Source organism: Schistocerca serialis, chromosome 7, assembly GCF_023864345.2.
Source record: "Schistocerca serialis cubense isolate TAMUIC-IGC-003099 chromosome 7, iqSchSeri2.2, whole genome shotgun sequence".
NCBI classification, from domain to species: domain Eukaryota; kingdom Metazoa; phylum Arthropoda; class Insecta; order Orthoptera; family Acrididae; genus Schistocerca; species Schistocerca serialis.
In genome coordinates this window covers 54437782-54457844 of record NC_064644.1, presented here as the reverse complement: position 1 = coordinate 54457844, position 20063 = coordinate 54437782, and the positions used below count along the sequence as shown (strand labels likewise).

General features: G+C 43.2%; 1 protein-coding gene across 1 annotated transcript in view; it reads left to right on the top strand.

The window, feature by feature from the left end:
* Positions 1 to 20063, top strand: part of LOC126412714 (carbonic anhydrase-related protein 10-like) — a 437817-nt gene that overhangs the window by 358652 nt on the left and 59102 nt on the right. Inside the window, exon 8 of the mRNA XM_050082432.1 lies at positions 2171 to 2325. Within this exon, the coding sequence (XP_049938389.1) occupies positions 2171 to 2325 (155 nt within the window). The remainder of the gene's footprint in view (positions 1 to 2170; positions 2326 to 20063) is intronic.

Below are 20063 nucleotides of genomic sequence, written 5' to 3'. Positions count from 1 at the left end.
ATAGTCCTGATCTGTCCCTACGGGATTCCCATATATTTGGAGCCATGAAAGGAGACATTCGTGACAGTCGATATGCTTCGGACGAAGAGGTCCATGCCTTTGTACAGTCATGGTACCGTAGGCAACCGCAAACATTTTTCCATGAATGCACATACCCTCTTGTTCAGAGTGGGATGAATGTATTAGCAGTTATTACGATTGCTTTCGAAATAATAAACAAAGTCTCACTTTTTTGCATGTTTCGCGTTTTACTTCACAGCCTCTTATAAATAAATAAATAAATTCCACAAAAGTTGTGAAACTTGTTTGGATACAAATAAACGGATTACTGTATTCTTGTCAAAATACTCTCTGCTTTAACCATCATTCTCTGATAGCACGGGAATACAGATTAAAAATCAAAGTAGACTCCTTTCTAATATAATTTGTTCCTGTTCCCTTTATCGCATTCCTCCCTACAACATCCATTAATAATAGTCACCAACATTGTAAGGAGTTTTAGTAGATTCTACAAATTTTTGAGTATTATCTAAGAACTGGTGCTCAGAATTCATCGAGAAGACCTTACATGACGCACAAAAAGTTTACGTATAGCTGTTCCGCTAAGTTAAGAATCGAATGCGAATTGCACAGTTTTATCTTGAATGTCTCGTGCCGCGTCTGCCACCCTCGTATCGTACGGTTCCAAAAATAGCTAACAACACTCATAAATTATTGAAAGAGAGTTTAGTAATCACAGCTTAGCGAACGTTCTGTCAGCAATAAGTCTGCGGGGTAGTACACTCAGTTGAACAGTTAAAGACTTGTTTGGCGATACTGGAGAGAGATACACATTCATCTGCCTTAAGATACATTCATTTTTACGTAAGTGAATGAAGGCATGTGAACGGCAGAGTAAAATGAATATGCTCTCCAGTCGTAGAGTTCTGTTGGCACTTGGTATCGCAGTGTAAGTGCTGCACTCAAACAATGAGATTGGCCCAAGAGAGTAGCTAAATCGTGGCCAGGCGTATCAGACTAGTCAGAAAACTGAGGAAGGAGAAGATGAATTTACAGGTTAACTAACCGTAGAAAAACATCAGCAACGTGTGATCAAAATACTATGGCAGGAAAATCTTCCAGAAGATGCTAGCTAATGAATGTGGAAAAGTTAGGAAACAATCTTGTTAAAAATAGTATAACATAAGGTTGGACCATTCTACGAAATTTGTTTCATTACTGTTAAGAAGATGTATTAAAGGAAACAACAATCCTTATATTTTGAAGAGGACAAATGGCAGTTGTAAGCACCCGGCCCGATTTCTACCACACTAAGCATCCACCTACAAGAACGAGTAGTGAGACTTCCTGACGGATTAAAACTGTGTGCCGGACCGAGACTCGAACTCGGGACCTTTGCCTTTCGCGGGCAAGTGCTCTACCAACTGAGCTACCCAAGCACGACTCGCGCCTCTTGTTCTGCAAGGTTCGCGGGAGAGCTTCTGTGAAGTTTGGAAGGTAGGAGACGAGGTACTGGCGGAATTAAAGCTGTTAGGACGGGGCGTGAGTCGTGTTTGTGTAGCTCAGTTGGTAGAGCACTTGCCCACGAAAGGCAAAGGTCCCGAGTTCGAGTCTCGGTCCGGCACACAGTTTTAATCTGCCAGGAAGTTTCATATCAGCGCACATTTCGCTGTAGAATGAAAAATTTCATTCTAAAAACAAGTAGTGTTGGAGGTTTAATTTACTCCTGTGGCAGATAAGGTAACTTTCAATTGATGAGCACAATGGTAATGAGAACTGTGGTACCTATTAGACACTTAGTAGGGCATAATCATAGTGATCACGCAGCACAGTTGTATGTGTGAAATTCATGTGGATATCAAGATGCATGATATTAACAAAAAATTGTTTTACGAAAATTTACTCAGTAACGTACCCTCTTGTGTTTAACATGACAAAGGTAATACACAGCCAAGTACAAGAATATTTCTCGTGGAAATTCAGTCGGCTGAGCTCGTATGTCAAATATGTCCACAAGCCTGTGATGAACAATTTAGGAGAGTCTTCATAATAGTCAGTAACAGTTCTGTTCAGTATACAGTAACACATACTAGTATGACGCAGTGTCCCTATTTGTCCAGAAAACATTTATGCTTGCTTGTGGAAATGTGAGATTTCTCGTGTGTGCCAGGGTCAGCGACGCATATAGAGCACCTGTCGCTGCAGCGCCTGCTGCCGAACACGGACCACTACATGACGTACGAGGGCTCGACGACGCATCCCGGCTGCTGGGAGACCACCGTCTGGATCATCGTCAACAAGCCCATCTACATCTCCAGGCAAGAGGTGCCGTGCGGTGACAGTCACATTTTAATACGTGTTGCATGTTGTTTAAGTGCTGCCTGTTTCCTTTCTGTCCTTTACTTTATTGTAGCGAAGTCTGTTTTTCGACTACTTGTTCCACGCTTTTGTCAGTAACATTTTTAGTGGTAATCTAATCGCCAAATTTCTGTACAACAATAATTCGTCAAGTCAGTTCTACACCAATCGAATGGTAGTCTATATACATGCATGTTGTCCCTTCTGGACGTTGTTGAATACTTTGATTGTCTGGGAAACACATGATGATACCAGCAAAACAGATGCCAGTCCCGTGTAACTATCATAACGTATTTGTTCTCCCAGTAGCTACGTTTCTGTTCAGTTCAATCACATCATCATGAGGACACACATAAAGGACATTCTGTGAGCAAAGTTCAAAAATCAGCAAAATCTCTTACATCTCTTACAATCTGTGTTTGTCACTGATGGTTTCTGTACATGTCATAAAAACGAAGAACGACTCTCGATTGCTTGATTGTGAAATTCTGAATTATAGCTTGAATGTAAATGTACTGTTCATATTTGCTTATGTGTAATGCAGATCCTGTTAACTGTAATCTTTAAATAATACTAATGATACTTTAACTATTTGCACATACACATATTCGATTCAGTTACATTCTTCACTCAACTGTCAACATAGAGCACGTTTATGATAAATATAAACAAGAAACTCTGTAACAGACAGTTACATGTATGAAGTCACAATCTGACGATGTGATGCATCTGAAAATTGAATATTCTTAGTAGGGGAGCTTGTGATAAAATGAAACATGTTTTGCTTAAAACAAAATATTGAGTTTAAAGATGTGGCATTCCATCAGAAATGACCCAATTATCAATTTATGTGTCTGTTATAAAGGATCAAGAGCAGTGTAATGGAGGACGATACTATAAAATTTGAACAAAACTGTAAAACATGTTGCTCGTTTATCTATTTGTTAATGAAGTTAAACTATAGAGTCCGCCAGAAAAATGTATACACTCTTCGTCAGCTCTATCGAGATATCAATATTGTCGTTCGATTTGAGTTACGGGTGTGTTGACGTATGGTCCTTGGTTCACCAGATGTTACTTCTTTCATCTCGGTACTCAGAAAACAAGATGGCTGGACCTCGCTGCCGGCCAGAGTGGCCGAGCGGTTAAAGCCGCTACAGTCTGGAACCGCCCAACCGCTACGGTCGCCGGTTCGAATCCTGCCTCGGGCATGGATGTGTGTGATGTCCTTAGGTTAGTTAGGTTTAAGTAGTTCTAAGTTCTAGGGGACTTATGACCACAGCAGTTGAGTCCCATAGTGCTCAGAGCCATTTGAACCATTTGGAGCTCGCTTGACATTCGAGCAACGAAAATGTATTGTGAAATTGTTTTTCAAGTTTGATAATGCCGTTGGAGGTAGGAGTTTGAAACAGAACCGCCAACCCGCCTAGCAGTTAAACGATCATTGACAAGTTTGAATTGTATGGAACAATTAGTGATATTCACAAATGAAGATCAGGAAGACAGCGTACAGCTACAAGTCCTGCTTCGTCGGCTCTCGTGTTGGAAACGTTTGTTAATTCTCCACAGAAGTCTGCTACGCCATGTGCACGTGAAGTGGGGGTTAGCAGTACACGTATACAAAGAATTTTGAAAGCTCCAAAGTGGAAAGTTTACATTCCACCATTACTACAAACGATTAATGATGAAGATCCTGATCTTCAAATGCGAATGGTATCAGCAAATGATAACTGATGACGAACAATTTTTGACGAAGGTAGTGGAAAGTGACGAGACACAATATAAACTTAATGGAACCGTGAGTCGGCATAACAGTGTGTACTGGGCACGGGAAAATCCGCATGTTTATGTGGATAAAGCGGTCTATCTACCAGGGGTTCATGCGTAGAACCCTTTCTCTTAGAAGCTATTGTCTCTGGAGAAGTGTACCTGGAAATGTTACGCACACCACACTACCACCTAGCCGTACGATCTTTCCTGGATGACAATTTTCCAGGGTATTGGATTGGACGAAGAGGGCCCATTAAGTTCCCTCCAAGGTCGTCAGATCTAACACCTATGGACTTTTGCTTGTGGAGAACTGTGAAACATAACGTCTATCGACGTAAGCCACTCACGCTGGGGGTACTTCGCCACGTGATTACAGCGATATGTGCGGCGATCTCCACAGTTAACATCAACTGACGTAGTTGAGGCGACCGCTCGTCGTTATGTTATGTGTATAGCTGCCAACCGTGAACATTTTGAACATTTAAAGTACCATGTGTTAAACTGAAGGTTCTACAACATGTGTGATCAATTATTAAATGTAAAATAAACACTTAAGAACTACTTTTTATTCCTTAAAGTGTGGATACATTTTTCTGGCGGACTCTGTATACATTGACCTCACATAGCAGAGAACTACAAATTAGATTGTAAAATTACGTTAAAATGTTTTATGCTCTGTAAATCACAACTACAATTCACAATTTAAAATTCTCCACGACCAACGGTCACGGTATGACAACTTCAGTCTGAAACTTACTGCACAACACACGAGACAATTTCTAACACAAGACAAGCTGAACCCAAGGTTCTCCATGCTCTGACGTTCCGAATGTCTCGATACAAAATAGTCTGTACCATTATATGCAGGAACTTTTCTACCAACTGGTCTGACATACTACAAGATAATGATTCCCTTCCTTCTTCGTCACTAGAATGTTGATGTTCATTTCTTTTCCTTTTCAGAAACGTTCTTTATTTGCCAGTACGAATTCTTGTCTCTATTCTTGATTTATTTGGTGAATTGTTGGTTCAAGGGTGACCATGTAGACTTTTGCTTTCAGAGCTTCTGTACTTGTGTTGACTTTGTTTCATGTCCGTAGAACACCTTACATATTTTTAGCAGAGGTAAGTGGTCAGGGTAGCAGCCAAAAGTGATTCTCGACATATGTTTGATGCCTCCTTCTTTGCTTTTGAGACAGGAGATAGGTCTTGCGGCTTGACGTAGCCTGCAGATGTTCCCCTAGACCGAGTGATGTTGTGCAGTACTTACAAGGGAACCTCCCCATCGCACCCCCCTCAGATTTAGTTATAAGTTAGCACAGTGAATAGGCCTTGAAAAACTGAACACAGATCACTTGAGAAAACGGGAAGAAGTTGTGTGGAACTATGAAAATAATAAGCAAAATATACAAACTGAGTAGTCCATGCGCAAGATATGCAACATCATGGATCATGTAGCTCAGGAGCGCCGTGGTCCCGTGGTTAGCATCAGCAGCTGCGGAACGAGAGGTCCTTGGTTCAAGTCATTCCTAAAGTTTACATTTTTATTTTCAGACCATTATTTTGCGAAGCTGCACAGTGTAATGGGTCCGTAGGCCCTTACTATAAGTTTGCACTCGGCACAGGTCGACAGCGCAAACTATCGATAGTGTGTCGTGTTGCGAGAGCGAGTGTAGAGTTGAGTCAGTGAGTCCCGTGCGGCGGGCCGAGCTGTGCGGAAGCCCGCTGTCGTTGTAATGCAAGGTTTTACCGACAAAGGGAGTGGCCATCGCCGCGGTTTAACCCCTTTGTGTTAGAATAATACGGGAAAGTGAAAAAGTATAATTACGAGAATGATCAGTGATATTTCTGTGCCGATATTTGTGATTCCGCGTCTACCGCGCCGGCATCATTTGGATTGCAGTGTTGGATTACAGTGATTGAATTTGCGTGTGACGATAATGAATAGCGAGGAAGCCTGTGCTGAGATTAGCCGTTATTAAAAGTGTATGACGAAGGCAGTGGCTGTCTCCTTCTTTTTGTGTTTTTGAGACGAATATAGGTCTTGATTAGCGAAGCTGTGTTGGTGTTCTTCTTGTTACCAGACATTTCATTATTACAGCATTTGAGAAGGACAGAATGGAATGTAACAACTCCGTAGCAGTCCATTCCGATTGCCAGCCCCATTAGGTACACGGTCACATTAATTAATAATTTATTTGGGCTGCTATCAGATCCCGATCAAGCGGGTTACGTAAATCGGACGTGTTACAACGGGTACACAGAGCAGTATTGTTTACGTGATCGTGTGTCAGTTATCAAAGTTCAGGTACTCACACATAATCAACTTCGCTCTCCAGAATTCCAGGACATGTTCAGATTTGGTTGGACATATGCAGGATTTGACGGTCTACACACGGAAAGATTTGAAAACGTTAAAAACATATGTTTTGACAGAGCACAGGGAAAACTGTGCGGCTGTGAAACTGTTGCATTCATTTGTTGCAGTTTATGTGACAAACTCTTATGTTTCATCACTTTTTTGGGAGTGATTATCACATCCACAAGAAAACCTACATCGGGCAAGGTAGAAGAATCTTTTTACCCATTCGCCAAGTGCACAAGTTAAGTGGGTCGACAACATATTCCTGCCGTGTGACGCACATGCCGTCACCAGTGTCGTATGGAATATATCAGACGTATTTTCCTGTGGAGGAATCGGTTGACTTATGACCTTGCGATCAAATGTTTTTGGTTCCCATTGGAGAGGCACGTCCTTTCACCTACTAATCGCACGGTTTTGCGCTGCGGTCGCAAAACACAGACACTAAGCTTATTACAGTAAACAGAGACGTCAATGAACCAACGGACAGATCATAACTATGCGAAAATAAAGCAAGTAAACTTTTCACTCGAGGGAAGATTTGAACCACGAATCTCTCGTTCCGCTGCTACTCACGCTAACCATTTTTTTTAAATGTAAATTACGGACCGAGACTTGAACTCGGGACCTTTGTCTTTCGCGGGCAAGTGCTCCACCAACCTTTTTTTTCAGACGCTCTGTCCATCCTTTTTTTCCCAGCAATCCATTTTTTAACCACTTTTATTTTTTTAATTTTTATTCATTTAATTTTTATCTTTTTAGCATGGTCAGGGCGTGGTGGACGCCGCACTAGCAGTGGGGTCTGTTCACGGCACTGCCAGTACGTCGAGGCCCAAACCCCTCCCACCCCTTTTTTCATGTTCCCTGTTGGGTCATAGCACTAAGTGTGCAGAAACCTTAACACAAAATTCCCATTCTCCGATGTAAGAAAGACAAAGAAACCGCTTCTCTGAGTAGAAACTGAACACTGATAAAAACTTAACAATTATTCTTGAATTATAGAAATACTTTGCATGTCGAACACGAGTAATTCTGAACAAAATGTTTTGAAAAAAAAAAAAAAAACTTTTCGTGTAACATAGAAGTTCCGGAAGCAAGGTAATAGTAAATAATAAAAGGAAACCAAGTGACTTTTGATTTTCTTCTGTTCGTTCTCGTTCAAGGTGTTGTAGTGGTTCCACATATTTAACCAACACCCATTCTTTCAGAAAAGATTTTCAGCATGTTGCCGTAGTGCTTCTTGTGGTTGCGATACGTTCTGATTTTTGCATATTCACACTTCATGTAAACGCGGAATTCTGTCTCGTTGTCCCATCCAAGTTTGTGGATGACATAACTAACATATTTTCCCAGTAACCAGCTAATGGCGTTGGTTTTTAATTTCGGAAAGTATGCCATGTCTGGTCTCAGGAGGAGCGATGGCTTTATATATTCCGTAGAGGATCTGGTGAGAAAGGCGATTTGTTGCCTGATCCAATTCCAGTTATGCACATTGCCACTAGAGGTGAATCTGTGGATGAGTGTATCCACCAGATTGCATTTTCCACAAAGGTGTGTCTGGTTTAAACCGATCCCATATAGTCTCTCGTTGGTGCTGATGACACTGTTAACTGTTTTGTACCATGCGGAAAAAGCGACTGTGGATAGCCAGGCATAGTTGATGTTCCGCCATACAGCTTTCCAGTCACAATTTGGGAAGTTCGTTTCAATTTTGTTTCTGCCCTCATTTACCTTTCTTTCAAGTATAATGTCGCGCGCTGTGATACATGTGTTGCTTCTGATTTCGTCACTAAGATAACTTGCTCGAGGAAAAAGTTCCTCACATACTGCAGACGGGCATTTATCCTACGCACATCAATCGGTGCTTGCAGGCTATGGGGTGTCACAGCCTCAACGAGCTCTGCGGTTATACATTGTGGAAGTTCTCTGAGTATATGGAAAGTCCGTTTGAGGAACAGAGCAGACGCTTTATTGCGAATATCCACCAAACCCAGGCCCCAGTTTCTGACATCCAGTATAACGGTAGTCGCACCAACCCTGAATATGTCTCCTCGCCATAAATAATTTGTAACAGTGGACATGATCCCTTTCGCTACTAGTTTAGGGTTTGGAAATACCTGCGCAGTGAAATACGCTTTAGACAAAACGCAGGAGTTGATGAATCTGACTTTTTGCACCAGGTCCATAGTTCAATGGATGTTCTCAATTACAGCACCATGAACTTTCCTCCTAGTTTCCGTCCAGTTAAAAGCAGCCATCCTCATCGGACACGCCATTAAGGTTATTCCCAAAGTTTTAATGTTTGTTGTCTTGTTTTGCCCATGCCAGTCGGAGGTGATCTAGGCCCCGTAGGTTCTATATTTTACTTTTGTTTTCATTTGTTGTGGCTCCCGACGCTAGACAATACCTTTGGATTTCTCTTTCCAGTGTAACTGTCTCCTCCTTATTCCTTATTACAACGCCCACGTCATCAGCATAAGCTCGTATGACAGTTTTCTCACCACTCAATGTTATGCCTGTTAATCTTGCGTGGACAGCGCGGAGAAAGAGCTCTAAAGATACGGAAAATAAAAACATAGATAAGGGACTGCATTGTGGAACCCCTCGCCTTATCTGTATGGTTGGCCATTGATTGATATTTGCGCAGTTATACCTGTTGGAATATTTCTTAGCATGTTGACAATCTGAGGGTGGAAAGCCATTCTTGATAGCGTCGCAAAGAGGTATCTATGACTAACGCGGTCGAAAGCTTTGTTGAAATCTATAAAGATTAAAGCACATTTTATCCTTGTCACTGAAGTAATTGCAATGACGTCTCTGTATGCAGATAGACTTTCGAATATCCTTCTGGTCTGAGAACAAGATTGATGATGACTCAATATTTTGGTGGAAAAGGCAGAGAGTCTTTTGTTGATAATACGCGAAATTATTTTGTAATCAGAATTTAGTAGCGAAAGAGGCCGAAAATTGTTGAAGTTGGTTTTGCCTTTACTCATAGGAAAAAGTACTATTTTACTTTCCTTAAACTCTGCAGAGACCGTTTTTCCGTTCAGGGCCTCATTTGCCATGGAAGTGATCTTGTCCCCAATTATAGACCAGTAGTGGGCATAAAACTCCACAGGGAGGCCATCAAATCCCGGAGATTTTTTGGGAGGTGAGTTACGCACTGCCTCATGCACTTCATCTTCAGTAATAGGTGACAGGATGTCAGCGTTGTCTGTTCCCGACAATTGTGGACCTAAAATAGTGAGAAGGTCCTCGAGAGCTGCATCTTCCACTGTGGTAGGGTCATATAAGGTTTCATAGTACCTGTGGACTTTGTCCAGTATTTCTTTCTGGCATGTGAGCCTCGTACCATTATGCGTCTGGACTTAATCAATAAAAGTTTGACGTCTGTTTTTAGCATGCCGCACCAAGTGATACAGAGAAGCTGTTTCATCTGCTACGACTGATGTGGCTTTCGATTTCATTTTTAGTCCTTCCATCTGTTGCCGTTTAATGCTTAATAACTTGGCTTTTATGTTTTTGATATCATTCAGACGAATTACGTCATCATGGGCCTGTTGATATAAGTCACTTAAAACTTTATAATAAAACTCCATTGTATTCCTCAACTCCCTGTGCCTCGCTGCACTAAACTGCATGACAACTTTCCGCAGCCTTGGTTTAGCCCTCCTAGTCCACCAGTCAATGACTGTTGGGTGCTTGTCTACTGTGCGGAGGCACATAGTTGACGCTACTCTTATTTCCTGTTCCAGTTCTTCGTCAGTTAAAACAGAGATATTTAAATTCCATTGGCCTCTGAATCGACGGGTAGGCTGTACACTTAAATTAAAGCAAGTTAAAAGTGTACTGTGATCGCTAAAATACACGGGAATAGTTTCAACGTTTAAAAAAGAATTTTGCAAATTTGGTGACACGTAAATTCTATCTAGTCTGCTGCGGGAGTGGCTGGTTATATACGTGAACCCGACTGACGTCGGGTGCTGAAGTTCCCACACATCTTTAAGGTGTAGATCACTTACTATTTTAACTGTGGCGAGTAGTTGAAATTGGGTTGTTGATCTTTCTGGTTTAAAACACAGTTAAAATCTCCACCTAGTATAAGAGAACACGGATTTTTCCTCAATAAATAAATCAGTTCACTTCGATAAAAATTCGTGCGATCCAATTTGTGGGAATTTCCTGATGGGGCGTAGAGGTTAAGCACTGTCACATCGAAAATTCTTATGCCTGTGGCTCTTCCTGATTCTAGTCGTTCGATTTCAGTAACCGGAAAGCCTTCCCTGATAAGAATGGCTGTACCGATATTGGCTTCCGTAGAAACATTAACAATTTCAAAAAAGCCTGGGATCCGAAATTCTGTTATCGCAACTTCTTGTAGCAACGCGATATCTGTCCCAGACTAGTACAAGAATTCTTTTAGTGCTGCCAGTTTCAAGGGTGACTGTATTTTATTAATGTTAATAGTAGTAATGCTATAAGCTTGCATCAGAGACATACCAGAAGAAGCTATTTGGGATGAGGATCGGTATGATTATAGCAGCAACGTGCTTCTCTACAAGTCACGATCTTTACAAGCTGTGTGACCATTGCATGTACTAACTTCCTAGAAAAATCTTCACTGCTGTTAAACAAAGTGCTTGAGCAGAAAAGTATCCTGAAAGCCTGACAATGTATTGCTATGAGTCACTGTGGCCCTTCTCTTTCTCCTCTTCAGTGTTGGCCCTGATGACTTCATATTTAATATTCTTTTTCTTGATGTCTTTCTTCTCTGGTGTGGCTTTCGCTTGATGACGCGTGACAGCAAGACCCGGTTTCGGTCGCAGCCGCCGGTGGTGGCCGTCTGGCGCAACGGCGGTGGCTTGCGAGTCGTCAATATTTGGTTCCGGCCCGGTGTCTGGTATGTTGTCTTGCTGGCAAGGCGGTGATGCTTGTTTATTTCCTCCTTCGGTGCGGCGTTGCGCTTCGGAGTCAGCAGGTTGTTTACTTGGTACTTCCTCGTACTGTTCGCACTGTATGGGCTGTGCACTTGATGCGGTTATTGCAGCTGTGACCTCAGGCTCAGGGTCACATTTCCGTGAAAGGTCACTACCAGCTGCGTCACTATCTGTTCGTGGCGGTATAAGTCCTTGTGCGGAAGTGGGAGCCACATCGACCTGCATTTCATCTCCTTTTTCCACTTCCAACAGATCTTCGGGACTGGCCTTCGGCTTCCTGGCAACGGTGTTTCACAGGAAGAGTCCTCATTAACAGTTTTTTCAGTGTCCTCTAGAGGACGCTTTTTAGTGCGAATCTCGCTGTCACTGGACGGAATTTCAGCAGTTAATGCAGGTTTTAAAGACGGAAAGCCATTAACATTAAATGCAACAATTTCAGAGGTAGTAACAGGATCCACGACAGCCGCCGGCTCTGTTGTACTACTGGCTGGCAACAGATCGTCGAGTGTTAATTTCCGGCGTTGCGTAAGGTTATTTGTTAGCGCAAAAACACGGCGAGGGCAGTCCTGACGGAGGTGACTAGACTCGTTACATACATGACTTGTAGGGGTTTGCCCTGAGTACGCAACATGCGCCTTGTGCCCGTCAACAAAGATGTGGGAGGGAATGTTTGCCTTCACTTCCATCTCCACGGAGCGAATGCCGTTAAAGCCTGCAGCTTGAAATGCGAAGCCCACCTTCCGTTGACTATTTGCCTGACAACCCCATACTTTGAAATGAAATCTTTAATTTTCGAGTTGTCTACTTCTATGGGTATATTTAAAACCTTAGCATTCCTCATTACAGACTCGGAATTCCGGAGTTTTACAGTACTTGTAGTACCATCACGGTGTATAAATTCCGTTTCATAACCAAATTTTTACAGAAAGCGGTCTACACTCACGGAATCGTTAAACTTTACAAAAATGCAGTATTCATCAGAGTCTAGCTGCATGGTATGAACAGATTCAGAATGAAGGCCAATTACCTCGGTAATCCAGTCGTGTATCTCAAGTGCAGAGGGCTGTACTCGACGGGTGTACTTGTCGAAGGTGAAAATCACGGTGTTTTTTCTCACGGAGTTTGCCATGGTGTTCTGCAGCGAAGAAATCTCGGACAACGCCGAAATCCCAACGGCACTGCGTAGAAAGTCGACACAAACGAAGACCAAATGCTCAATTGATAACGCTTAATTCATGTGCAAAACGCCAATAAACGATCACGAAACACGAAAACACTGGCGTAATCACTGAGCTTTCACGGAGCAAACTTGAGGAGCGTGCGACCGCTGCAACAGCTAAAGCCAGACTGTTGATCTTGCCTATCTTGCGCATGGACAACTCAGTATATTTTGCTTATTTTTTTCATAGTTCCCCACAACTTCTTCCTGTTTTCTCGACTGATCTGTGTTCAGTTTTTCAAGGCCTATCCAATGTGCCAACTTATAACTAAATCTGAGGGGGGTGCGATGGGGAGGTTCCCTTGTTAGCACAGTGGACTTGCGTTCGGGAGGACGACGGTTCAATCCCCGTCCGGCCATCCAGATTTAAGATTTCCGTGATATCCGTAAAACGCTCCTGGCAAATTCTGGGATCGTTCCTTTGAAAAGGGCGTGGTTGATATCTTTCCCATCTCTTCCGTAATCCGAGCACCCGCTGCCTCTCTCACTGTCGACGAGGTATTAAACTTCATCTTCCTTCGTTCTTTCTCCTCTTTCACTCTACCCCTCCCTCAGCCCCAATTGTTTTCTACAAGTTACCTCGTTTTAAATTCCAGACAGATGTATGCCATCATCTTCATCGTCTTGAAGTACGCCGCGGCTGTCAACTGCCTGTTCTGTTTCTAGTTCAACTGCAGCGAAATCAGCCTGTTTGATACACCTATGTTTAGCAGATGCCGTTACCTTTTGAATACTTTGACCACTGTTGCACCGCTTGTCACTTTCAGCGACGCTTTCAGAGCTTCTCTGCAATGCTGTAGATATTCATGCAGCCTGATCTAAGTGCCTGTGTAATCTGTGGTGTCACCGCCAGACACCACACTTGCTAGGACGCTAGGTGGTAGCCTTTAAATCGGCCGCGGTCCGTTAGTATACGTCGGACACGCGTGTCGCCGCTGTCAGTGATTGCAGACCGAGCGCCGCCACACGGCAGGTCTAGAGAGACTTCCTAGCACTCGCCCCAGTTGTACAGCCGACTTTGCTAGCGATGGTTCACTGACAAATTACGCTCTCATTTGCCGAGACGATAGTTAGCATAGCCTTCAGCTACGTCATTTGCTACGACCTAGCAAGGCGCCATTATCATTTGCTATTTATCTTGTGATGCATGTACCGTCAGACCGATGTTCACCAATTGTGGATTAAAGTTAAGTATTCCAGCAGCTACGTACGGTATTGGCTATATTAATTACCTTGTCCAGTTCCAGACCTCACGCCAGCCTGCGTGAGCTTAAACGCGTGCCTTTCGGCTTCACCTCGTAGTGGCTTGGCTGTCTTGCCAAGTCACAACATAATCTACTAACTATAATTTGTCCTTATGGAGCCATGTTGACGTAGCTTATGGGTAGAACGATGTGGCAAGCAGAGTACGGTCACATGATTGTTTTCTGCGTCCAGTGTGCATCAATTACGAGCAAGACTGGTGATTCAGTTGTACGTTACATTCGTTCAATAAAGTCGGTAACACATCCAGTGAGTACAAAGGGTTGCAATCAGCATGACGGATGACATTTTCCAATACTTTTAGGAGGAGCTGCCCTCATCACTCTGACTATCCAACCGACGTCAGTGAAAACCACCGTCGGAGGTATGAAGTTCCCACCTGCAGCCAAACATGCGATCATCGTCGCCAGACCTCCGTCTCTGAACTAGCTATAGTTCCTGTTTTCTTCCCTACTGTTAATTAAATGAGGACTTTTTGTCGCATTACTGAGAGACGAAATTCGCAAACATTAAATATCTGGTCAGGAGGCTAACAATACTTAGTGAATCGTAATCCTGTTGAGGCTGCAGCTCTTCCGGCCATGTTTGCTTACAAATGGATTTGTTTTTGAAGGGGGTCCAGCTTGAGTAAAACTCAATTTTATCTTTTCTTCTATTTCCCAGACATGTTTCGCACCATCAGTAAGCATCCATTCTCTTTATGTTTAACAGGGAAAATGTTCTTTACTACTTGTACATACACAAATTTGAATTTAAAGGAATAGTAATCAAATAAATGGCAAAACCCAGGGCAGAAAGTACCAGGAACCATTAGCACGTGATACGCCAGAGGAAAATCATCACCTCAAGGCACCATCTACAATGTCAGAACTTACTGCAGCCATTTCCAAGTTGAAGATTAACAGAGCTCCTGGTATCGATGAACTTAGAGACGAGCAATTTAAAAACTTTGGCAGTAATACCCTACAGTGGCTGCTAGATTTGATAAACGCATGTGTAGAAAGGCTCCATATTCCAAAGATGTGGAGGAAAGCTCGAGTGGTAGCAGTTCTAAAACCAGGAAAGGACTCTGATGATGGAAAAAGCTTCCGACCTGTGTCTCTTTTATGTCACTGTTTTAAAATCTTGGAATGCCGGACGCTAAGTCGCATAGAAAGCGTCTTGGAACAACAGATCATCCCACAGTACGCAGGTTTCCGACCAGGCAAATCGTGCTGCGATCAAGTCCTGAACCTGACCCAACGTATTGAGGATGGGTTTGAGAGGAAAGAGATCACGGGAGTGGCATTCATAGACCTTTCATATGATACTGTAAACCATCGAAGGCTCCTTAGGAAAGTATATAATGTGACAAGAGATTACGATTTAACATCACTGATAGGCACTTTCTTGCATAATAGGAGATTTTTCGTCTGTCTCCAGGGCAAGAAGAGCAGGTGAAGTAATCAAAGGAATGGTCTACCTCAGGGAAGCGTCCTCGCCCCATCTCTGTATAATATATATATACAAATGACCAACCAGTGCCAAACATCACACGCCAATTTATGTATGCCGATGACACTGCAGATACAGCCCAAGGTAACAACTTTATGGATGTAGAGGAGAAATTAACCAGTACCTTGGAAGCTCTTTCCCGGTATTACGAGGCAAACCACCTAATGCCGAACCCTTGCAAGACGCAGGTCTGTGCATTCCATTTAATGAACAGGGAGGCAAATCATGAATTAAATGTAATATGAATAGGTGAACGTCTCGAGCATTGAAAACGGCCAAATATCTTGGTGTCACGTTGGATCGCACACTGACCTATAAACATCATTGTAATGCCACAAAGGGAAAAGTCTCAACTAGAAACAACATTATCAGGAAACTAACCAGCGGATCCTGAGGTGCAAACCCAAAAGTGATGATAACTTCAGCCCTTGCGCTCAGTGTGTCAGCCGCGGAATACGCCGCTCCAGTATGGTCTGCATCAACACACGCGAGAAGAGTTGATGTCGCGCTGAATGAAATGACACAGATTGTTACCGGATGCTTGAGGCCAACCCCAGTGCACAAGATGTACTTAATCATGGGGATCGCACCGCTCAACATACGACGTGACATCGCTGCCGAAGCCGAAAAAAACAAGCAAGAAAAGGACATGCGTCACCCTTTATATGGACACCAGCCTCCTGCCCAACGGCTTTGTTCGAGGAAGAGTTTCCTGTCACGTACCCGAGTCCTGGAACGGTCGGCTGCAGAGAATCGTTTGAAAAGGTGCGAAATCGACCTGAGAAACCCCCATAAAGATGTAAAAGAAGAACTGGTGCCTGGTGAAGACCTACCATACACAGTCTGGAGAACCCTAAACCGTATGAGAGTGGTTCTGTCCAGGATCCTCAACATCTGCTTATCTGTCCATATTTAGACCAGCCCTCCACAATGAATGACTTATGGGAGGCAAATGACAAGGCCATATTGGGTGCTGATTTTTGGAAGTCTGAAGTCTAGTTCCGGACACGGAATGTAAGTAAGTAATAAAATGCACAACCATTCACCTACTAACAATATGCACACACACACATACACACACACACATACACACACACACACACACACACACACACACACACACACACACAATGGAAGATAAACCACACAATCATACAAAACTCCCGCCCAGAACCCATTCAAGTGTTCAACTGCCATCACCATCTTCTCGTAATTTGTAAAAGGTGACAGTGACAGCTACATAGAACATTCTCAGTCGTCAAATTTCTTTGTAAATAACTTTTCTTCATTATGTTCTGTATGGTTGCAAATGTTAAACTGTGAAAGAGAAAAGTGCAATGGAAAACATAAAAATTCAGCAAAACTACAGCGTGTAGTAACAAGGTATACATAGAAACTATGTCTGTTCCTCGAATTTGTAAATACTATTAAGAACACAAATTTATATGCGGACAAGTAGTAAACATCATTTATCCTATAAAAGTCCTATGCTGATGCTGAAACTTCAGATGTCTTGGTGGTAGAAGAAAAGATGAAATTGTGCTTTGCTCACGGTGAATATCTACAAAAACAAATGTGTTAATGTCTCCTGTTTCCAGAAGGTAAAAAAAATTTCATAAGTATCTAGGTAATATTGAGTTGCTTTCTATCCAATTTTTCATGCTTTAAGGTATTTTGATCTACGTTCTTCCTAGCCATCTTTCTACAGAAGGTAGTTTCTGTTATGATGAATAACCTTGCTGCTTTATTACAAAAAAAATGGCTTTGAGCACTATGGGACTTAACATCTGAGGTCATCAGTCCCCTAGAACTTAGAACTACTTAAACCTAACCAAACTAAGGACATCACACACATTCATGCACGAGGCAGGATTCGAACCTGCGACCGTAGCGGTAGCACGGATCCAGACTGAAGCGCCTAGAACCACTCAGCCACGCCGGCCGGCCTGCTTTATTTTCTGTTGTAGTTCTGTGCCTGATAGGATTTATTGCTATAATGATGAGCCATTTCTGCCGCATTCCCCCCTTTTCAGGCTATAACCTTCTTCATGGCATAGTCTCAACTACTAGACTACAGAGTGGTTCCAATATGCAACAGAGAGTTTCGTACTTCACGCGACGCCATTTTGGAAAACACCAATGAAATTGTACTTTCAATAAAAATGTACACCAACTGAAACCATTACCTGCGACTTTAATTCTGCTACTACACTGAAGAGCCAAAGAAACTGGTACATCTGCCTAATATCGTGGCGGGTCCTCACGAGCACACAGGAGTGCCGCAACACGACGTAGCATAGACTCGAATAATATCCGAAGTTGTGCTGGAAGGAACTGACACCATGAATCCTGCAAGGCTGTCCTTAAATTCTCAAGAGTACTTGGGGATGGAGATCTCTTCCGAACAGCACTTCGCAAGGCATCCGACATATGCTCTATAATGTTTATGTCTTGGGTGACTGGCGGCCAGCGGAAGTGTTTAAACTCAGTAGAGTGTTCTTGGAGCCACTCTGTAGGGATTTTGGACATGTGGGGTGTCACATTGTCCTGCTGGGACTTCCCATGTCCGTTGGAATGCACAACGGACTTCAATGGATGCAGGCCGTCAGACAGTATGCTTACATACGTATCACCTGTCAGAGTCGTATCTAGACGTATCATGGGTCCCGTATCACTCCAACTGCACACGTCCCACACCATTACAGAGCCTTCACCGGCTTGAACAGCCCCTGCTGAAATGCAGGGACCATACCGGTACACGTCCGTCTGCTAGATGCAATATGGGATGAGGCTCGTCGGCCGGCCGGAGTGGCCAAGCGGTTCTAGGCACTACAGTCCGGAGCCGCGCGACCGCCACGGTCGCAGGTTCGAATCCTGCCTCGGGAATGGATGTGTGTGATGTCCTTAGGTTAGTTACGTTTAAGTAGTTCTAAGTTCTAGGAGACTGATGACCTCAGCAGTTAAGTCCCATAGTGCTCAGGGCAATTTGAACCATTTTTTTGAGGCTCGTCCGTCCAAGCAACCCACTCATTAACAGTGTCGGTGTTGGCTGGCCCAGGCGATGCGTAAAGCTTAGTGTCGTGCAGTCATCAAGGGTACACGAGTGAGACTTTGGCTCCGAAAGCCCATATCGACGATGTTTCATTGAATGGTTCGCACGCTGACAATTGCTGATGCCCAAGTATTGAAATCTGCAGCAATTTGCGGAAGGGTTGCACTTTTGTCACTTTGAACAATTCTCTTCAGGCATCGTTGGTCCCGTTCTTGCAGGATCTTTTGCCGGCCGCAGCGATGTTGGAGATTAGATGTTTTACCGGTTTCCTGATATTCATGGCACACTTGGGAAATGGTCTTACGGCAAAGCACAATGGAATCCCCAATGGAGATTCTGTGTCCCATCGCTCATGCTCCGACTATAACACCACGTTCGAACTCACTTAAATCACAATAACTTGCAATTGTAGTCGCAGTAACCGTTCTAACAACTACGCCAGACAGTTGTTGTCTTATATAGGTTTTGCTGACCACAGCGCCATATTCTGACTGTTTACATATCTCTGTTCACCTTACCAGTTTCTTTGGTGCTTAAGTGTAACTCATCAAGGAGGAGCAGTGTGCTAATTTATAAATAGAAGTTAAATGTATGATTATTTGAGTTTATCTTTCAAAAATGTTTCGGAACTGTAGTGCAGATTGTGTCCACTCACAGAGGTACACAGTGGTGATACTAATGAATGCTGCTTCTAGTCACCAAAACAGAACATTACAGGAGTCACAAACATGTCTTCCACCAGATGGAAAATGTCTATAACACTGTTCCGTTTCATATTACAAACTTTTTTCATATTACCGTCACTTTTCACGCCAAATTACATATGTACTGCGAGTAAAGAATGGGCTCTTGCGACAATATTCACCCACAATAGCGCATGAGGGATTTTGCCCGATTGACTACGCGTTACACATCAAAGAATATTGAACATTCGTCTCAACTGTACGACAAGTTGGTTAAGAATGCAATTTCGCTCTTATCGGAAACTTTCTGTACGCAGTATTCTCGACTGTATCTAAATTAAGGTTTTCACCAGCTTTACAGTTGTGAGTTGGGTTGAGGGAGGAGACCAGACCGCGAGGCCATCGGTCTCACCGGATTAGGGAAGGACGGGGAAGGAAATCGGCCGTGCCTTTTCAAAGGAATCATCCCGGCATTTGCCTGGAGCGATTTAGGGAAATCACGGAAAACCTAAATCAGGATGGCCGGACGCGGGACTGAATCGTCGTCCTCCCGAATGCGAGTCCAGTGTGCTAGCCACTGCGCCACGTCGCTCGGTCTTTACAGTTATGACTAAGCTGTTCACCGCCCTTCAATTACATATTCTGTAAGTGCCCCATCCTAACTGCTCTGTGACTATGACATAGATACAAATAAATAAATTATTATTTCTCAGTTCCTCTCGAGTCGTACACTCTAAGGCAAAAAGAGTGGCGTACCACGAAGAAATTATCTGAACGGGACGGAAATCGGTATATGTGATGTACATGCACAGATAAACACATCATTACAGTGTCACAAAGATCGGATTCTTTATTCAAGAGAAAGAGCTTCACAAATTGAGCTCGGCCAACCTCTGGCCTCTATGCGTGCAGTTATCCGGCT